Below are 22,265 nucleotides of genomic sequence, written 5' to 3' on the forward strand. Positions count from 1 at the left end.
ATGGATATGGTGAGAAGTATGAGGAGTAATTCAAAACTTCCTCAGTTCTTGTGGACTGAAGCACTTAAGACGGCTGTGAATATAGTAAATCGGGTCCCAACTAAGGCTGTTTTAAAAACACCTTTTGAGTTATTCAAAGGTTGGAAACCTAGTTTACGACATGTACGCGTTTGGGGATGTCCGTCTGAAGTAAGAATTTATAATCCACAAGAGAAGAAACTAGACCCAAGGACTATTAGTGGGTATTTCATTGGATATGCTGAAAAGTCCAAAAGGGTATAGATTCTATTGTCCAAATCATAACACTAGGAATGTGGAATCAAGAAATGCAAAGTTTCTTGAAAATGACTTGATTAGTGGGAGTGATTTAAATCAAGACGTTGATCTTGAAAAAGATCACTATGAAGCTCAAACCTCTCAATCAAATGAAAGATTGGTAGTCATTCACTCTCCTCCAGTTCAAAAGCATATTGAACAACCAATAATTGAAGTTCCACAAATTGCTGAAAATGATAATATATATCAAGTTGTTGACGAGGAGCAACAAGTAAATGTTGAACAACCAGTTGAGACAACATTAAGAAGATATACTAGAATCAGAAGACCAACAATTTCTAGTGATTATGAAGTGTATTTACAAGAATCGGATTACAACATTGGAGCCGAAAATGATCCTGAAACGTTTTCACAAGCCATGAGTTCTAAAGAATCAAACCTATGGTATGATGCTATGAAAGACGAGATGGATTCTATAGCATCCAACAAAATCTGGGATCTCGTTCAGTTGCCTGATAGTGTAAAATTCATTGGATGTAGATGGGTCTTCAAAACCAAGAAGGACTCGAAAGGCAACATTGAGAGACATAAGGCAAGACTTGTTGCCAAAGGATTCACTTAGAGAGAAGGAATTGACTACACAGAGACATTTTCTCTTGTATCTAAGAAAGATTCCTTCCGAGTAATTATGGCATTAGTAGCTCATTTAACTTTGAGTTACATCAAATGGATGTGAAAACAACATTCCTTAATGGTGATCTAGAGGAAGAGGTTTACATGAAACAACCTGAAGGATTCTCTTCTAAAGACAGTGAGCACTTGGTATGTAAGATTAATAAATCCATCTATGGATTAAAACAAGCCTCCCGCCAATGGTATCTAAAGTTTCATGATGTTATCACTTCATTTGGTTTTGAAGAAAACGTCATGGATCAATGTATATACCAAAAGGTCAGTGGGAGTAAGATTTGTTTCCTTGTTTTATATGTGGATGACATTTTGCTTGCAACCAACGATAATGGTTTGCTATATGAAGTGAAACAATTTCTCTCAAAGAACTTTGACATGAAGGAAATGGGAGAGGCATCTTATGTCATTGGCATTAAGATCCATAGGGAAAGATCTCGAGGCATTTTGGGTTTGTCTCAAGAGACCTATATTAACAAAGTTTTAGAGAGGTTTAACATGAAGAATTGTTCACCAAGTGTAGCTCCCATTGTAAAGGGTGACAAATTTGAATTAAGTCAATGCCCGAAAAATGATCTTGAGCGGGAACAGATGAAAAATATTCCATATGCTTCAGCTGTCGGAAGTCTTATGTATGCTCAAGTTTGTACTAGACCTGACATTGCATTTGCAGTTGGGGTTTTAGGAAGATAATAGAGTAATCCAGGTGTTGACCACTGGAAAGCTGCAAAGAAAGTAATGAGATATCTTCAAGGAACAAAAGATTTCATGCTCATGTATAGACGAACTGTTAATTTAGAAGTGATTGGCTACTCCGATTCAGACTATGCTGGTTGCGTTGATTCACGAAAATCAACGTCTGGTTACATTTTTATGTTAGCTGATGGAGCAGTATCTTGGAGTAGCAAAAAGCAGACCTTGACTGCTACTTCTACTATGGAAGCTGCGTTCGTTTCTTGTTTTGAGACTTCTTCACATGGTGTATGGTTGAAGAGTTTTATATTTGGCCTTAGAGTTGTGGACTCAATTGCTAGGCCACTGAAGTTGTATTGTGATAACTCTGCTGCTGTTTTCATGGCTAAGAATAATAAAAGTGGAAGTCGAAGTAAGCACATCGATATTAAATATCTAGCCATAAGAGAACATGTTAAAGAAAAGAAAGTGGTCATTGAGCACATTAGCACTGAGTTGATGATTGCTGATCCTTTAACTAAAGGCATGCCATCAAAGAATTTTAAGGATCATGTAACGAGAATGGGACTTGGTTCCATGATATGACAATCATTGTAAGTACTTTCATTTTGATAAAACTCTTATTAAGTTTGATGTTTTCTCAATTATTTGTGCACATAATTAATTACTTTCAGAAAACTCATTTAGTTGTGACCTAGAATAAACATATGGTTTATTCATTAAAGTTAAGAGCTTGTGATGTGAGACTAAATACATCGTAATACATGGGAGATAATACTCATTATTAGAGGAACTGTCACCATGATTCATATATTTGGTCTCTTATTACGTTTGATGGTTGAATAAAATGGACCAAGTGGGAGAATGTTAGCCTTATGCAGAAAAGAGGTTACATTTTAAGATTATATCTTTTCCCATTTATTTTATTTCTTTTTCAGTTAATATTATAAAAGTCGTTAATATTATGAAAGTGTCTCATTTTAAATAAAAACTGTTTTCAAACGTGTGTGGGTGTGCCCATGATTCCCGCAACAATAACGTTAAATACTCTGTGATGGTTTTTGGAGTACTACAGACTACAGAAAATTTCTTATCAGATCACTGAGCCTACTTTTTACTTCATATATCACTATCGTGTTTTAAGAGCAAGGGTTCAAAAACCATAAATTAAGCAAGCATACAACAATGGTTGGAGGTTGGTCTTTCTGTTTCTGTTTTCATTCTTGTAAATCTGAATATGATTAAATGTGCTTGTTTGATATATTTAGATTTATTGAATATTTGGTATGAATACGTTTTTTTAACATATATATTATACTTTAACCCTCCCTGCAGTTGATATATGGGATTTCAACATTTATATGAAACGAAGTGCAAGTTGGCTTCTGCAGAATGTTTGCATATGCAATAGTGAAAGGAACATAAGCAATAATGTGAAATTGGTATCTTTCTTTTTCATAGATTTAGCAATTTGCTGCAACTCTGCTTGTAAAAGGCGAAAGAAGACGAGAATGAAGTTTCAACAATTTGATCGTTGTGCTCGAGATATTCATCATTTCCATATTCTGAGAAAGTTGCTGATATAGATACCAGAATTTGAGTTTGGTAGATGATGAAATCTGTGGCATCAATACAAGGAAAACGATGTTATATAGAAAGAGTTTAGAGGATTAAAACATTGATTTATTAGTATGTCTGGTTTGTGATCGAGAAAGGTGCGGGTGCACATTCATTTCCAGCATTTTTCGAGCTGTTTTAGAATATTCACTGCCCAATCATCGACCCTATTCATTTTATTTTATGTTGAATAGACCAGGTTTTAAATTTTAATGAAATTTTTTTAAAATAATTGTACGTTAGTAGTTAACTTGAACCATAGCTTTTTCGTTACGACGTATTATTTTTTTTTATTGAAAAGTATGGATATATCAACCTTTTATTATAACTACAAAACAAACAACGCCAAGTTATATACTACTTGTCAATAATAACAAAAACATTGTTTTAAATGAACTAGAAATAAAAATATAACACCAACACAATCAATTAAACTAAAAGTAATAATTTATTTGTTATTTAAAAATGAAGAGTCGCATCTAAAGATTTAACTTACATGAACCAGCAGGATTTTCCCAGCTTACACGAATTAGATAAAGTTATTATGAATATTAAAAATTTCAATGCATTATCAGAATTTGAAAAAATGTCGGTTCATTTGTCTTTTACCCTTTATTCTCTATCTTTTGTTTGACAGTCAAAAGTCGAATTAAAACGAAAATATAAAGTTTTATACAGTGCAGGATAAATTATTCGTATACTGTCAAACACTGTAAGATCTGCGAAACCTTAGCCAACATGGCCATGCAGAACCTTTTAAGAACAAAAATATTTACACACTATTATTCCGTTCATTGTACTACTGATCTTATAATTGTTTATCGTATTATATCTGTCTTTTTGCTTATATTTTATTGAATTTTTCTTTTGGCAGATTCCAACAATAATTTAGTCATAATTTGAAAAGAAATTATGGAGGGGCACACCGCTGGATGTTGGCGACACATGTCCTGATACCGGTCTGAGTTTTCAGCAAACATAAAAGCATGGAATAGCCGTTTGAATCCTGCTGTTTGAAGGGACCACAACATGCTCTGTCTAGTGTCTGAGCCGGACCTACACCAACCACAAATCATTCAAATCACATAGACTTTGCCATCTAAACTCAAAAATTAACCTAATTCTTCGCTAATCTTTAATCAAATACAGCCTATAAATTAGTGATCTTGTTTCTCACTAACAGCACAAGATACCATAGCAATTTACTTACCCCTACCGCCACCACTCTAGCTCAAGCTATCTTCCAGTTACTTCATTATTATCTTTTGTCTCAGAAAAATGGCAGGCATTAGCAAGAGCAGAACGATGTTCTTTTTCATGTTTTTCTTGGTTGGCCTTGCGTTTGCTGCCGGAGTGAGGGCACAAACCAGTGAGTTTCCTCAAGCACCGGCGCCGGCACCCACCATGGACGCCGGAGCTGGATTTTTCACCACTTACTCTGGAGCATTTGTTTTCTCCTCACTGCTCCTCTCTCTCATTGCCCTTCTATGCCATTAATTCTTCAATCTGTATCCAATTTTTCCTTTTTTCAGATTCTGTTCACATCTATCATTCTGCAAGTGAGTGGTTTTCTTGATAACTTTGATATTGTTGTATTATCTTATTCTTCTTCCCTAATGATTGGTTAGGGCGTGATTTATTACTTGAGCTTCTCTACTAAAAATGAGACAAATATACAGCATTTGAGTTTTGATTTACATGGTGTTCTTACAAAGTGTAATGAACCAAACAAATCATTAGAAGAGAAAACACATACAGGAAAAACACATACCTCTAACCCATATTTTCAAACATTACATTAAATTGCAGTTGTCACGGATAATCATAATGGTCAAACATGTCATAGATGATAACCAGTAGATCCAATCAACACAAGTTGCATACTTATAAACAGAAGACTGATAAATCCTGATTAACTGCCAACAGCACATATTCAAAACAGAGCTAGCAACCAAAGTCATCAAACAAACAGCTATAAACCTATAACTTGAAATAAGTGTCGGTCAAAGAGTTCATCCATGTAATGAAAAGCATATGTCGTATTATCTTTACTTATTTTTTACTCTCTTCTTTCTTAAAAAATTAAAAAATTTTACGCTTTTTAATCATTTTATCCTTATATTCTATATCAAATAAATATAAAAGTGGATGATGGTATTATTATTCGTGACTAAAGAAGTAAATATATTATATATTATCTGTTATTACTCGTGTCTAAAAGAAATAGGAAACTTCTTTTTTATCTATATTTATTTTGCTGATAAATGTTTTAATAGTTAGTTTTTTTGTTATTTATTTATTTTTTTGCTGTTACATGTTTTTAGATAATTTCAAATCACATGAAAATGTCTTATATTTTATATTTTAAAATATAGTTTCACATTCTATGACGTTGTTATGATGAGATAGATTGAGCTATTCTTATAAGATATTGGAGTGGAAGAAGTAATTATTAGGTGGAGGAAAAACTCAATCAAATTAGTCTCTAAAGACATGATTTTGGGCCGTAAGGCCTACAGTTGGCGGCGAGCTTTGGGGAAAACCATATCAGTAGTTCATGTTAATAAGAAGGTTATAATTCTGAAAATGTTGTACTAATTAGTTGATGAAAATATTTTTACTTCTTTTCACGTAAAAAAGAAATATGAAATTCATACATTTGACAATACATGGTTACCAAATAATCACTAATAAAATTTTATATTTAGAATCTAAATTACTTTTGAAATTTAGAAAAATGACAAAATCAGAATTGTGATTCTCGAATCAATGTTTTAGTGAGTAAATTAATATTTCAAATGACAAAAAAATTCTTGTATTCTCTTAAAGATAGATTATTACAAATTATATTTGACATTCAAATATTCACCTCAAAAGAAACTTGTTTAAAATTATTCATGAACAGTAAAGGTTGAGTTATTAATATGAGATGAATGAAAAATAAAATAAAGTTTGAGTTATAATTCAAAAACGACTCCAATATCTATTTTACAGAAATATCAAATTAAAGTCAAAGATAAAGTGACTATGAGACATAAAAATAAAGATATCGTTTTAAAAGTTTAGTGTAATATTTCCATAAATTTCTTGCAGCACATTAGTAAATTGGATTCAAAAATCTAAATTCTGCATTTTAGAATATATTATTTATTTCATACTTGAGAATATATATACTATTTAAAATGCATTTTTTTTTTGGATTATAATTTGTATTCAAGATTATCAAATCTAAAACATATTTTCTTATTTTTTTTTCAAAATGTATAATTTGAAATATAAAAAATTATATTCATAACATTTCAAAATATGGGTAAAAATTGGACTCATGAAGGTGGGGAAGAAATAACTCTTTATATATATATATATATATATACATATATATATAAAGATGTGAAAGTTTTTTTTATTATTACTAAAAAAAATTTATATTGACTAAAAATAAAGTGAATTAATAATATAGTAGATGAAAATCTCACATTATAAAATAAGTTTATAGAATCAAGTTAGACAAATACAAATTTTAAAAAGATATTAAAGTATTTTTAAATTTTGTATAACAAAATTTATTATGTGTTAAATATATTGTCTCGTTCGATATTTGATTATTTATTAATATCTAATCTGCACTTAATATATACATGTCTGATATGAAGCATATGTATTGATTATCTCACTTCAATAACAAAATGAAATAAATATATAACTAAGTAAAAATTTTACTTAATATAACTTTCATAAGAATGTGAATTTACCTTGAGAAGAATTTTAAAAATTTATTAGTCAATATCTATAAATGTTAACAATTAACAAGATTTGCATCCATAGCCGGTAGTTAACGTAAGACAAATTTGCAAGACATTTAGAAAGGCTAAGTGTTATCTTTGCTAGTTGACAAATAGACATTGCATAAAATATACAAGCTACATACAATATAGTATCATTTAATGTAGTTGATAAATTGTTTGGACTTTATGATTAAAAGTTTTCTATAATTGGTCACTTAACAAGAAGGAACCAAGTTGATATAAACAAAAATTATGGGCTAAATCAATGAAAAAACCTTTTATTTTCTCTCTGAAAAAAAAAAAACAAGATACAATTATTTTTATAATATAGATGCATGTTAATTGTTAATAGCTTAGTTTTTATCAGCCAAAATATATTAACTCACGGTCTATTAATAATTAGAAGCTTTTTGCCACAATTTAAACATATATAGCAAGGGGTTATTGGAAAAACTACCTACTCTCTCATAGTTATTAATATGTTGAATTTTGGTATTTTTAGGGCAAGTGGCAATAAATTATAAGGACATTAGTGATGATGCTTTAAGTATATAATATGCCACATAAAAAGTCCAAGATCATTTTGAATTCCATTACAGCATTCAAAATCCTTACAAATGTCAAAAGAGAGAACAATTCCACATTCAAATAACTTTCATGATTTAACCGAAACTGAAGTGGCATATGCAGAGACATCCCTTCCAATTTAGTAGTAGTAATATATTTCTGTGTCTATTACCATATCACTTTTCTGAATGTTCCAGGGAATGCAGTTTCACTTTGAATTTTTGTTTATAGTAATCCATATAGTTATAATATGTAATATTATATAGTATAATAAATATATATGCGTGTCGTGATTTAGTTCTTCAACTGTATAGAGAACATGTATGTTCCACGTACTTGTTTTTTTCAAAGAATGTTCCACGTAGTTGTTTTTTTTTTTTTTCATGGTATGTTCCACGCAATTTTAGATGCATTTTATTATCTTAACGTGTGCCTTTGATGTTTGACGTACGTTAACAATTTATGAATTTTCAAATCATTGAGTAATAATCAATAGTATTTACTCTGTCAAGATAAAGTGTATTTGGTTTTGTTTTATTAAATAATTACTAGAAAATAAATGATAGTTTAGTGCAAACCGTCATTATAAAATTTTACATAAATTTTATTTAATTTATTTTTTAACAACGATGCCTATAAATCATCGTGGTTTGGAATTTTAACGATAATCATTTCAATTATCGTTGTTTTTATCAAACTCTTAAGGATGGATGTTTCAATGATGATTCAAAAGTCATAATAAAAAGACTCTTTCAACCATCATCGAAATCATTTTCTACATTATATTACATATTATCATTAAAAAGTTATTCCAGTTAAATTTAATATTTGGGATTTATGATAAGATACTATAGATAACTATCAAATTATCTATAATGATAAATAAATAAAAGTTTTACCTAAACTAATTTTATAATATTAAATTAAACCTAAATAAAATATTTTTTTTTCCTGCAATAATTTTGTAAACGCGTCATTCAAATTCAAACCATTGATTTTTCTTTTAACGAAAGTAATTTTTATCTGAAGATAAATTTTAGGAAATTATTTTTAATGCATGGTTACGACATAACTTTTACATCATTAATCAAGTAGGTTATGTTAAGTATGATTTGAAACTAAATATTATGAAATTAAATAAACTTGTCATACATAAATACACAATCGTTTATAATTTGAAGATAAAACAATAAATTATTTCCAATGTATCTTAATTATATCCTATAATTCAAGTACCATGTAATTGAAATTAATTTTTTAATCACATAAAAAAAGTAGATGTCCCCAGTATTGTTAAAAATACATTTTTTTTATTATGTAAAAGTCACCCGTTGAATAAACAAAGACACTAAGATTTTGTCAGCATAAAATAATTTGAAACATCCAACAGGTTTAATCTTCTAAAGTTTTACTCATTCAATTATTGTCCTCTGCACTCATTGATTATTATTAACAACTACAGGACCATTACTTTCTTGGGTTAAAAGAAGGCCAAGTAAAAATAATTTAGGAGAATTTAATTATAATTGTTTGATGAAGAAAATAGAAAGAAAAACTAAAAATGAACAGATTCTATTAATACATTTCATTTTATTTTTTACCTTTTATTTTATATTTTTCTTGAACCAAGCATTTTTAGCTTTTATTTTATTTGATCAGTTTCACTTTCGCCAATCTATGATAAATAAAAATAAAATAATAACACGTTTTTCATTATTTTTTTACTTTATTTTTTCCATTATTTTGATCTCTGTGGAAATTTATAAACGCGTTTGAAAACCTAATTAAAGAGAAGAAAAAACAGTAAATTGAAAAAGAAAATAAAAAGAATGCATAAAGGCAACGCAGGAGAATAGAATAGTAAGATAGACTGCACTATAATACCTAATTGAGTTGTTGTGTAATATCAGAGCTTACCTCGTTAGTTTCCCACCTTCCTCTACCGAATCCACTGTCCTTTTATTCATGTAAGAACTTTCCTCTTTCAAAAAACAAGTTTCTCTGCTCAAAAACTTTCTCAGACCGGAACACAACAATGAAGGTAACCAAAAGTTCTACGCTTGGTTAGCTTTCTTACATTTATATCCACATTAAATATTCACAATATTGCCTTATCTTTTTTCTTAATCCTTTCAATTTCGCACATTAATCCATATGATGTTTCATTTTCTGCAGAGGCTACACAGTAGCATTGGCATCCTTGATTTACGACCGCAGCTTGTGCTAATCGCATTTTGTCTCTTCACCTCTTCCTTCGGCTCCAAGGTCGTTTTTCTAATAAACGCTGAAATTCTAATAAAATTACGTTAGATTTATTTTTTATGTTGTTGTGACTGAGTCCGAGGTAGCAGATCGGAGAAACTTGCGGGTCGGACAACAAATGCGATGCAGGACTCAGCTGCCAGACATGTCCCGCGAATGGAAATACCCGACCGAGATGTTCGCGGATACAACCTTTGAATCCCAGTTCTAAGGTTAGGGGTCCTTTTCCCAATTTTATTTTTTCTTTCAGAGTTCGAATCAATGTTAATGGTTTTGGATTTTGGATTTTGGATTCCGTTCAGGTGAAAGGATTACCGTTTAACCGGTATTCATGGCTCACAACTCATAATTCTTTTGCTCTGGCCGGAGCTAGATCGGCCACCGGTTCCGTCATTTTAGCACCGATGAACCAAGAAGACACCGTTGCTGAACAACTCAAAGTAAGATTCTCTATCCCTGTTTTTTAATCATAATAATCTGGAAATGGGAATAGGGAATAGTAATGTGCAGCCATGGATTAAACAAAACAGAGAATAGCGACACGCTTGCTAATTGCTCAAGGATTGAACCTTTGATTATGCTTAACAGGTATTAATTTATTGATTAATTAGTAAATTCGGAATATGGCATACGACAACCAAGAAAAAGATTATACTGGCAATTTTCAAAAAGGGTATCTTTTTGGGTTTCGCAATGCGTATATATGACTTTGATATAAATACTTATTAAGAAATTATAAATAATTACCTCAAATTTACATTTTATCTCTAAACTATCACCATTTTATGAATTTTACTATTTATGTTTTGTATCTCATATTTTATCCATACGTTATTAGATTTCTAGTAAAGTAATGACGTCTTATAAAAATAATACAAAGTTAACAATATTGTTTTTGTAAAATTTGACGGCAAAATTATGTGTTTTTTTTTGGTATACATCATTAATATTTGGAAATTTAACTGGTTGTGAAAATTAAAAAATATCAACGGGAAGATACGTAAATAACAAACCAACGTGGTAAAGCTCAGAATTAAATAATAATAATAATAATAATAATAATAATAATAATAATAATAATAATAATAAATTTATAAAGTTCGTAAAATTTATGTTGTTAACACTTTTATTTTAAAAAAATAATATAAAATGTTTTAAATTTATGTTAAGAGGCTTATTTTAAAAGTAGTAATCTTAAATTTTTTTTTTTAATTTCCTTCAAAGTAAGGAATTTTTTTTTGAAAGGAATTTATGCATTTTGGAAGGACTATTAAGCTTCTAGGCATATCGACATGCATTGGGCGGGTTCTATCCCTTTATTGTTTTTGTCTTTGTTTGCATTCGTTTACCATGTGAACGAAAGTTTTTTAATTGGTATAGTACAGAAGCCAAACTAGCCAGTAGTTTTTGGATAAAGTTATCAACTTGTATTCTATAAATTTTGAATTTGTATTGTATAAATTATAATTTAAAAATCGAATATTTTATTTGTGGATATAAAAAAAAAATACAATTATCACAAAGCATATATTACTTTGGATAAAGCTTACTTTGGGAATTGGCACTCTCAACCTCTGTTTGTCTATTAGAAAATAAATCACTGCCACTCAGCTTTTGCTTACGGCAGTATTGATTTTAACAAATTCAATTTCAAAGTTTTATGTGAACTAATATTAATCTTAATCATATTTATATTAAATTTGTAGAATTAATTTTGTAACTTTTAAACACAGTGGCCGTTTTTGTTTGAAAAACATCGATGGTCAGTCTGAATCATGTGCCACTTGCATAATAATTCAAACATAAACTAGCTGTCTTGTCTTTTTTGACTCTTTTTTTTTTAAAGAAAAATAAAAGAGAGAAAAAGTCTTGGAGGGTTATGTTTTTAACAAATAAGTAGTACACTTTAAGTTTAGGTTCTGATGTGATGAATGAATTAATCACATTAACAACGTAATATAATCCATTTTGAATTATCCGACCGGTTAAATTCAAGGATAAAGATTTTGATGAATTTGAGAAAAAACATGAGAAATTCAAATTTGCCCCGCATCATTTGTAAATTCAACTATAATTTTGTTCCTCTAAATTTAGGGATGTAGTGTAAAAACAAAGCACTAACATTATTAGAATAGTTTAATGTTGATGTTTTAATATATGATTATGAATCCTTTATAATTTTATTCACAATCTCCTTGTTTCTTGATTCTTTTTTTTTTCTATTGGATCTCCGACAGAACGGCGTGAGAGGATTCATGTTAGATATGTATGATTTCCTAAACGATGTGTGGTTATGTCACTCCGCCCAAGGCACATGTTACAACTTCACTGCATTTGTAAGTGACCATCTTCATAATGTGCGACCTAGAAGTTTGGTCGAAAATATTTGTCGTGTTGTAACATTGAAATTTCCATACGAATGTGCAGCAACCTGCCATAAACGTGCTTAAAGACATGCGATCATTTCTAGATGCAAATCCATCTGAAATTATCACCATCTTCATAGAGGACTACGTCAAATCCTCTCAGGGTTTAACAAACTTGTTCAAAGCTTCGGGGCTAAGCAAGTACATGTTCCCAGTGTCTCGCATGCCCAAGAATGGCGGAGATTGGCCAACTGTTGATGATATGATACAGAAGAATCAGCGCCTAGTGGTCTTCACCTCCAAATCAGCCAAGGAAGCTTCCGAGGGCATCGCTTATCAGTGGACATACGTTGTAGAAAACCAATGTAAGTTCCCTACCTGCCTCTGCATTTTCGTAGGAAACATATTTTACTTCTGCATTTTGACTCAGAAGTACTAAAGATGAATTTAGTTTTGAAATTTAGCTTATACATAAATTTAACACCTCCCCACTTTAAAAAGGGAAGTGATGATTTAAATTTATATATGTTTAAAGTATAACAGTAAAAACATATTTTTTTTCTGAATGTTGATTATTAATATGCGTGGGAATTACAGATGGAGATGAGGGGATGAAAGCTGGTTCTTGTCCAAGCCGTGCAGAATCTCCTGCAATGAACACAAAGTCTAGATCGTTAGTTTTGGTAAATTATTTTCATTCTGCTCCTAATCGAAGTCAAGCCTGTGCTGATAATTCGGCTCCACTGCTTGGCATGATGAAGACTTGTCATGATGCAGCCGACAGTCGTTGGCCAAATTTCATTGCTGTTGATTATTACCAGGTAGGTGCTTGTCTGACTTTTAGTCAAATCACAAATCAGTTTAATCATTAATTACTCTCCACTTAGCCTAAAAAATATTTGAAATTTATTGATGATAATAATGATGTTTTAAAGAGGAGTGATGGCGGAGGAGCACCAGAAGCAGTTGATGAAGCAAATGGCCATCTCACTTGTGGCTGTGGCAACATTGCCTATTGCAAGGTTTGGTTTCGATTTTCTTTCACCTCATGTGTAGTTACTGCTTACTACTGCGTTTATACCTATGTAAAGTAACGAAATTGATCCTATATTACGAAATGTAGAGAGATCAATTTATTAAACTGTGTATCAATGACACGCAGGCAAACGCTACGTTTGGCACTTGTGATGTTCCTCCCATTTCTCCACCTCCACCTGCGACAGAAACACCCTCCGACAACCAGCAGTCTCAAAATAATAATCATGCAAACAATGCTTATATTCGTAGAACAACCAAGTTGATGCAAACGGTTGTGGTGATTTTGGCGACGATAACTTTGTTGGCATGGTTATAGAATGTCATTAGCTTTGAGTAGTTTCTTATCATTGAAGATATGCGTGCATGTATGTTGTAAACGTAGTTCAAAATGGTTCGCCCAATTTGATTCCTAGTATTGTATGGAATCTGGGTCATTCTTCATCACACGACACACTTTATGGTTGTCTTCTGACTCCTTTCTATAACACTCTGTTTGATGATTGACATCCTGAGAAACTAATCAAAATCTTGCTCGTCAAAGCACTTCTTTCTATAACACTTGTTTCTCAAAGGTCGTTAATTTTAAGGTAACTTGTTTTAAGAATATCGTGGTAGCCATCTAACTATTGAATGGTAACAGTTCCCCTTAGTTTTTTTTTTTTTTTTTTTTTTTTGTGAAACTCGTTAGTTCGTGCATCAGTTAATGTTTCCCCCAATCAGTATTATCAAGAAAACTATCTTTTTTTCAGCTTACTGTTTGAATTTTAAGCTTAAGCTTTATCCTGAATTTCAAAAGTACAGTTTCTTTTGGGGGGTTTTCATCATCTGTGCAAGGAAATGACTTTCATCCTCCCTTAAATTGCGCATACTATAACGTAAAGTCCATTATACCTTTTTTTCTTAAACAAAAATTCTTATATTTCATCCGACTTGCATTTTACCCTGAGTGCTACATCTAAAAAGAACTTCCAAAAAGTTATGCAGGTTTGCAAATGAGCAAGCTGAATGTGGTACAAACTAGGCCGCCCCAACCGATCAACAATGCCCATTATACACACAAGATTTAAGTTAAATTTAATGAAATGAAAATTGTCACCCAAAGCATCCATCTTCAGGCACTTAGCACTTACCACGACAGCTGGAAACTTTAATTCTACACGTATCACAAGTCAAAAAAAATGAAGACTGGAATAGGTAAAGCTTCGTTTTCGTTTATTTTTTCTTTACCGTCATCCGACTTTTTATAAGTGGAGGCAGGGGAGAATAGAAAGACTGCTCCTATCACATTTTGCGAAAGAAAAAGCAGAGTGAAATGAAGTGATCACTGATGTAGGCCTAAGTAGCGGTGAATATAAGGGTTTAACAGCGACCCTAGTACGATAGTAGCTCCATTAGACTATAAACACCGTGGAAGCAAAGATACAGAACAGACACCAAAACGTGGATGCAACAAATTTATTAAATAACAAGTAACCTCTACGTTACATGAAAATTGATATACTATTAACTAAAAAACACGGATGCTAAATTAAAATACAGATATCCATATTCTGCAAGTTAGCATTAGTCAGTATAGATGCAATTAATGCCTTTATTTATCTAATCATTGCGGCATCCCATTTTGTATTTGTATGGAAGTTTAGAAATGATAAAAAGAAAAAAGATAGAAGCGTCCAAAGGTAAAGGAAGAGTGTTAGTGAAATATCAATGCTTCTTAGACACATACACTGCATTTGGTCCATTGCAGTACTATTCAAAGCCAAATGCAATGCTAAGATTGCCCAGTTACCCTATTGCTTTCAGGTTGCCAGTCATTCATTCATGATCTATTGCTTTAAGGCCCTAATTATCGTTTCTATCATTGTAGACATTCTGAGGACAAGATGGAAAATTAAAATAACAAGGCCGTACATATCAAAGTTGTATAGGATGTTTCGAAATTTGAATACTTAACAATGGCTACATATTTTAACATTGCACACCCTCCTTATCTATTTTCCTGCATACAAAGAAGGTTATTTGCCCAACTAGGATGCCTTGTACTGCTCTACACTATATATACTCCAGAAACAATCTGGATCCTACAAAGTAAAAGCTCTAACACGCTACGACCAGCAAAACCGAAGTCAGGCCTCTGTCCATGAATAAACTATGTCACATCACATATTTACAAAGGTTAGGCGCTTAAACCACAAATGGAATTCAAATTTCTAAATTGCAATGGGTTAAAATCATCAAATGAAGTTCAAGATCCCCACAGTCTTGGCTTATGTAACTAGAAACCATTTCCAGGCATTCACATCATGATCCAAAACACTGCACAAACTTCAGCTTAGCATAATCAGATGCCCTTCTGAGACAACTCTCTAACAGGAGGGGAATGAAAGCACAAATCCATTACCAGTGTTAAACCATATCAATCCAAGGGCACAACTTTAAACCCCATTCCGGACCAAACATGTAACCCAAATTATACAACCAGCAGTAGCTAAAACTATTTTCAGAGCGGAGTTTAAAAAGAGCTACATTATCATTGGGCTAAACATTTATTAAGAAACATAATCGCACAACAATGCATTACAACGACAGGGAACAATTGCCCCATGTAATAATTGATCAAAATTGATTTGTTTTATCCATATTCCATCCTAATTATTACTCTAAAAAATTTCTCATCCTATAGTTAAATAATCCATCCTCATCTCTAAAAAATGACGACACTCTATCTGTAATTTCAAAAATTGATCAATACCGTGAATATCCATCTAGGTGGTCTTGGGTACCTCCGCCGCTACGCTGACAGCGGCAGCTTCTTCAATAATCTTCTTATTCTTCTCAATAGCAGCGGCAACTTCTTTCGGCATATACTTCTCATCGTGCTTAGCGAGAACCTCCACGGCAGAAAAATAACACTCTAATCTCCTCGCCTTCTCGGACACGTTATTTGTCGACACCTCCTTCTTGATCTCCTCCGTGAACGGTTTCACGATCCCTTCCGCCACCACGGAATGCCCTTCCCTGAACAAGTCCGGCAAGGAACCCTCGTACCGGACCACGATGTCAGTGATCAGATCGGTGATGACGAACTCCACCTCCGGCTTCGACTTCGGGTAAACCACGCTGCCTTCGAGAACCAAGCCTCCCAACCGGAACCGCGCCTTGGAGGGATTGGTCGCGTACTTTTCAAGCGCATCTGTGGGAGTGATGTAGAACACCAACTGGTCTTGAAAGTTGTTGAGCACGATCACCACGAACCCTGCGAGGCCGCTAAAAGTCAGGGCGTAGGCCCAGAGGCGCCGCGTCTGGAGCTGCCGGGCGCGCGCGCCGATGTCGACCGACTTCCGCGAGCGTGGCGCCGAGCGGCGCGCCGTGGAGAGGAGGCGTTGGGCGGAGAGGAGTGGCGACGAGGGTTGGAATGGAGGGCGGCGGAGGGAAGAGGGGAGGAGTGAGGCGGTGCGAAGAAGATGGGATCTGAATCGGAGTGCGAGTGACGAAGCCATTTTTGCCTTGGTAAAGTGAATGGGAGTAATGAATGATTGTTGGGTTTAGGATTCTGAATTAGACTAAGCCGCCGCCATGGCTGAAGCTGAAACTCAACAACCCGACGTAACGGAGAAGTTTCTCGTGCTATTGAATGTACCCATGAAATGAAAAAATGAAAAAACAAAAATCAATAAAAATTCTCACATTCTTTTTAATAAATATAGATTAAAATATAAAATTATAAGGTATGGTATATTAAACATTTATATAATATTTTAAGAATATATATTTGATAAGAGTAAATATTTGAAAGCTGAATTGGGTAAGAAAAGGAGGGTTACGTGAAAAAGAAAAAAAGATAATTAGACTGCAGGCCGAGAAGAGATGGGCCTCGAAAGCCTTTGGACTAATTAACAGGGTGTTTCTTTTTCCACCCCCGCAAATTACTAGAAGTGTAAGAGAAGAAAGAATAATTGGGATATTTTGAAGGGAGAGATAAAAAGTACTTTTCGTGGACCAATGACGCAATTCATCTCTTTCTTAATTTATTTGAGTTGCACTTCCTTCCACTATTGGCAATAATGAATGTATAAATACTGCTCTCCCTCCATCATTTCAAATTTATCTTCCTTATTACTATTACTGTCATATTCATGGATTATCAAGTCTTGCTGGGTGTTGCACTTTCATCTGTCGGTGGTTTCAGCACTTCCATCGGTCCTGCCTCTTCTTTCAACTTTCATTCATCATTCCATTATATAACGAAAATGCCAAAAATTATATTCATTGTATAAATATGGAACAGGTGCACTTTTCGTAATCCTTAGTAAAGCTCCAAGTTTGAAGGTTCTTGGACTGTTACAGGTGATTTTCTATGTCGTTCCAACTAGAAAACTACGTTTTATCTGTTTTCAGATTCTATCTTCTTTCAAAGATAAAGTTATTGAATTCCTTGATTTGCATCCATAAGCATAATAACTAAAAGCATTTCATTCCATGAAGGGTTTTGCTGCTGGTTTGATGCTGAGTATATCATTCTTTGATCTCACTCATAATGCCTTGAACTCACTTGGCTTCCTTAGAGGCAACCTTTGGGTATGCTGTTCTCTCCTCTTCCATTATAATTCAATTAATCTACCATCTTCCTTCAAACTTTCATAAATTTTCACTTCTTTTTCTCTAGTTCTTTGCTGGTGTCATATTCTTTGCTGTTGTTGCCAAATTTATACCAGAACCGACACCTGCTCCTCCCATTTCAAATGATAAGAGTACCAAGGTTTGAATGAACCTTTACCTGCTCAATCACTGCTTAATGGCATCGCAGTTTCTGAGTTATTTTCCACAGATAAAAAAAGTACTAAAATGTGTAACACTCTTGAAAATAGAAATCTGGGAATGAAGGAAACAAAGGCATTATGAAAAGGCGTCGTCGACAAGTTTTACTCAGTGGTGTTATCACAGCCATAGGTACTGTTAATTGCATCACCAATTTCCAATAGAGAGTGCAGTAAATTTGAATTTTGCTTCTCATCATATCCGTTGATTTCTAACTTTTCATTTGGATTTTACCGCACAGGTATAAGTCTGCATAATTTTCCAGAAGGAATGGCAGTGTACCTTGGATCCATGAAGGTAACCTTTCTCTAAAAGACTTAAGGTTATACAAATGCTTCACATTTTCGTTATCACTTCGACTAAAAAAATAATGTAAATATGATTGTGTCTTCTTTTAATAGGGAGTTCGTGTTGGTCTTAACCTTGCCCTTGCCATTGCACTGCACAACATTCCTGAGGTATGAATTTGTCACGTAACTGTAAATTGATGAGTCTATCGATATCAAAGACATTCGAGTCTAACTTATATATAAAGAATTAATATCATTTTTCAATCTAAAATTTTAAAAAAATTATAAATCTTTATTCTTTATGGTTTTTGTCATCTTTTTCTATAAAATTTCATGCCATCTCTCTCAATGTTATAGTTTATTTTTGTATTATCATTTGTGTTTCACATAAACAATTATTCATGACAGTCTTCTGTTTTTCAGGGTGTTGCTGTTGCACTTCCCGTCTATTTTGCGACAGAAAGGTAAGAACCTTCGTGGATTCTATATACTCTATTGTATAAGTTTATTTTTGATTTCTAAGAGTATATATTAAATACAGATCAGATGCTTAAGAAGTTATATGTACATGATGTCATTGCCAAGTTGGCACAGTGTTATTCTTTCTTTCGTTACACAACAATTTATTGATCATAAAATCTCTGTTGTTTGTTATGTTTGTATTTCACTGGAAATTTGAATGATAACTTTCCTTGTTCATTTGTAAATGTGTCGTAGTAAATGGGAAGCATTCAAATTGGCGTCACTTTCCGGCTTTGCTGAGCCACTGGGAGTTATAATTGTTGGTAAATTATATGCATTCTTTGCTTCGCATCATACAAATAATTTGGCATATTAACATTGGATCCCTTTCTCTCTCAATTCCAGAGTTTTGTTTAATGGTTTCCATGCAAAGATATATTTTTAACACTCTTGGAGTTATAGATGTGTGTGAGTTAATAATTTTGAACTTAGTGCGATGATTTTTCTTCCTTCACTGTAGCCTGTTTATTCCCTACCAGCCTAAATCCTGAGATTCTTGAAGGTATTCTTGGATCAGGTTAGCACAAACGCAATTTCTAGAATTTGTTTGTCGGCACTTTTTTATGGATATTTTCTGATGGTTCTATTTTGATTAACAGTTGGTGGAGTTATGGCTTTTCTAACCCTTCACGAAATGATACCACTAGCTTTTGAGTATGCAGGACAAAAACAATCTGTTAAGGCCGTCTTTTGTGGGATGGCTTTCATGTCTGCAAGGTACTTGAAAAAACATCTGAAAGACATGCTGCATTTAGTTTTTTATTGTTACTTTGGTAACTGTTTTAATGCAAACTAAGGTGACAAAAGTAAGTGTAGATGATTGACATAGATGGTTAAAAAACTGGTAATAACAACAATTCTTACCTTTATCTGAGATTCAATTTCACAACACCATTTTTCTCATTTCGTGGACAACATCCTCAGGAATATTCTCTAACAATCTAGCAGTTCTATCATATTATTAGTGTCCTGCATATTAGTTTTACTACAGTGCCCCCCGATTTTACCACATTTTATGTGAACAAGAGTTGATAACATAGAATATTGCTGGCTGTGCAGCTTGTATTTTCTACGTATGAGCTTACCAGAGGACATGTAACTGGGAACAATCTCTTTCTTTTCTGAATGAGATGCATTTCAGAATGTATCATTATGGGCTGTCTTCTTGCTGCTGTAATCAGGAAGATGCCTTCAGAGACGAAACTCTAAAATTTCCAGTAACATTAATGTACAGCAGTTGAACATGAGCAGGTAGGAGCCATTCATCTGTAATCATGGTTCCCCTCAATACATATATATATACAAACAAAAGCAACTTGCAATTAATGTTCTTCTGTTATCTTAACTGGTGTTCTTTATTTACTACTAGTTCTTCAACTTATACAACACACCATTCGTTGGACAAAAGTCTCATTTTCTGAAAAAAAATCTTTCACAACTCACTTTGCTTCCTCTACTTTCACATGAATCTCTGTATCTTCACTACATTTCTATTTAGCAGCAAGAACATTATCCTACGATTATGATAGAAAAATTCACAATGTGATGCACCAAAGTTTGAATTCTTATCAAGAGAGATATTCCTATATGTAGTAGTATGCGCAGGTGTTTACGAACAGTTTTTTGAAAGAGGCATCAAAAAAATAAAAATCATTCTTACGTCATACAGAAAAAAAAATTATTTCTTCGTCCAGACCCGAAATTAGTTAAGAACTTAAAATAAAAAGGGAGTTTCACAAAACATGTTACAATTCAGAAACAGCTTTTATAAAAGAAAATGTTGTGTTTGTAAAAAATTATTAAAAAGACTTTTTTATTCTGCACTCATATTTACTGAAAACCCGAGTGAGTGATATTCAGTGTTCATGTCACTAGTAGAAAAATAGCTTTTTATGACGAGATTCAGTGTTCATGTCACTAGTAGAAAAATAGCTTTTTATGACGAGACTATTATGACGTACAAAAATTATCCATCATAATATGTTGTACTAGTGACAAAATCATAATAAAATTAAGACATTTAAGATCTATTATAACGTAATTTTGTAGATCAGTCATAATTAAAAATGCGGTGGCAAACAATGTTAATATATATATGTATAATATTATTAATAACAATATATTATATATATATATATATATATATTGATAATAATAATAAATAATAATAACAATAATATATTTTATAGTAATTTTATATCATTTTTTTATCTATTATATCAATGAAATCGTTCACAATCTTTGTTGTCAAACTCACCCACTTTTATATTTAAATCCTTTAAAAAAACACGACAAATTCATCCATTTAAATTCTTCTAAATTCATCCATAAACTTTTCCTCAAATCCTTCTATTTAAAGGAACACACTTTAAGAGAATGGAAAGCATTGTAATAATTTTGTTTGGACAGTTAAAAGAATAATTAACCAGAAAAATTACAATTACCATTAATGATATTATACTGTATAATACTTACAGAATATGGAGAAAGATATTAGACTCAAAACATGGACCCTGGCAGAACTTGAGAGAGGAAAATACAAGAAAACAATAATCATGGTAGTGGAGAGATATTCGTAAAGTCTACGATTAAAGACAATTGGATAATTGGTTTGATAACAATGTAATATGGGAAGTATGTCTAAGAAATTGGATAAGTTCTGGGAGGATAAATGGATAGGACAAATACCCCTTAGGGATAAGTTTTCTATACTATATGTTATATTAAATTTTAAATCCAAAAGGCGATTATTAAGGGATTGGTATTATTGGAAATCCACATCAACTAGAGATAAGATCAATTTATAGTATATAAGTTGGTGCAAACCTTATCTTACAAGTCGGTTTTGTTGGATTGAATTAGACTTAAAGTCCATTTCTTAACATGATATCAGAGCTAGATTTGAGTCTATTCTTTCTATTGCAAGTAATAATGAACCAAAATTTTAAAAAGGATAACGGGACACTTGGATTTGGAAAGAAATAGAAGGTAGATACACAACTAGTTCTACATATATAAAATATTGCAGAATAATCTATTGTGGGAAAATACTACTATATTTAAATCAAAAGCAAAACAAAGTATAGATGGTTTTATGCGTCGCAATAATTTGGACAACCTGAAATCATAGGAGCAATGTAATATTTAGATTAGGCAAAATGGATGTAGAGGTCTTTTTTAGCTTGGCACAACTGAGTGCTTAGTAGTAGATTAAGCATAAATAATCTAATGTGTCATTTTCATTGTCGGATTGGATCATAAGACCTATTGAATGTTTGAAAACACTATGGTTTAGACAAGAGTTCGAAATAGAAAATATAGACAATGTTGTGAAAAAAAAAATG

General features: G+C 32.4%; 3 protein-coding genes across 10 annotated transcripts; 2 read left to right on the forward strand and 1 right to left on the reverse strand.

The window, feature by feature from the left end:
* Positions 1–9,487: 9,487 nt before the first annotated feature.
* On the forward strand, positions 9,488–13,844 carry LOC106754337 (PI-PLC X domain-containing protein At5g67130). The gene is made up of 9 exons (XM_014636353.2): positions 9,488–9,666; positions 9,801–9,890; positions 9,977–10,099; positions 10,190–10,327; positions 12,125–12,223; positions 12,315–12,618; positions 12,851–13,074; positions 13,189–13,275; positions 13,416–13,844. The coding sequence occupies exons 1-9, from the start codon at positions 9,661–9,663 to the stop codon at positions 13,605–13,607; spliced, it is 1,263 nt and encodes a 420-aa protein (XP_014491839.1). The 5' UTR covers positions 9,488–9,660; the 3' UTR covers positions 13,608–13,844.
* Positions 13,845–14,257: 413 nt separating this feature from the next.
* On the reverse strand, positions 14,258–16,948 carry LOC106755670 (cytochrome c-type biogenesis protein CcmE). 8 transcript variants are annotated; one of them, XM_022778410.1, is made up of 2 exons: positions 16,044–16,948; positions 14,258–14,569 (listed from the first exon to the last, which is right to left on the reverse strand). In XM_022778410.1, the coding sequence occupies exon 1, from the start codon at positions 16,789–16,791 to the stop codon at positions 16,057–16,059; it is 735 nt and encodes a 244-aa protein (XP_022634131.1). In that variant the 5' UTR covers positions 16,792–16,948; the 3' UTR covers positions 14,258–14,569; positions 16,044–16,056. The 8 variants fall into 8 exon arrangements, with proteins under 8 accessions (XP_022634131.1, XP_022634129.1, XP_022634128.1 ...); XM_022778408.1 differs by having other exon boundaries at positions 14,258–14,662; XM_022778407.1 differs by lacking the exon at positions 14,258–14,569 and adding an exon at positions 15,058–15,290.
* Positions 16,949–17,200: 252 nt separating this feature from the next.
* LOC106755914 (zinc transporter ZTP29) lies at positions 17,201–20,260 on the forward strand. Its single transcript, XM_014638142.2, has 12 exons — positions 17,201–17,491; positions 17,580–17,638; positions 17,777–17,869; positions 17,958–18,050; positions 18,160–18,241; positions 18,351–18,406; positions 18,511–18,567; positions 18,823–18,863; positions 19,117–19,184; positions 19,382–19,438; positions 19,521–19,638; positions 19,981–20,260. Exons 1-12 carry the CDS (start codon positions 17,428–17,430, stop codon positions 20,018–20,020), a joined length of 828 nt encoding a protein of 275 aa, XP_014493628.1. The 5' UTR covers positions 17,201–17,427; the 3' UTR covers positions 20,021–20,260.
* The last annotated feature ends 2,005 nt before the right edge of the window (positions 20,261–22,265 follow it).

This window comes from Vigna radiata, chromosome 2, assembly GCF_000741045.1.
Source record: "Vigna radiata var. radiata cultivar VC1973A chromosome 2, Vradiata_ver6, whole genome shotgun sequence".
NCBI lineage: Eukaryota > Viridiplantae > Streptophyta > Magnoliopsida > Fabales > Fabaceae > Vigna > Vigna radiata.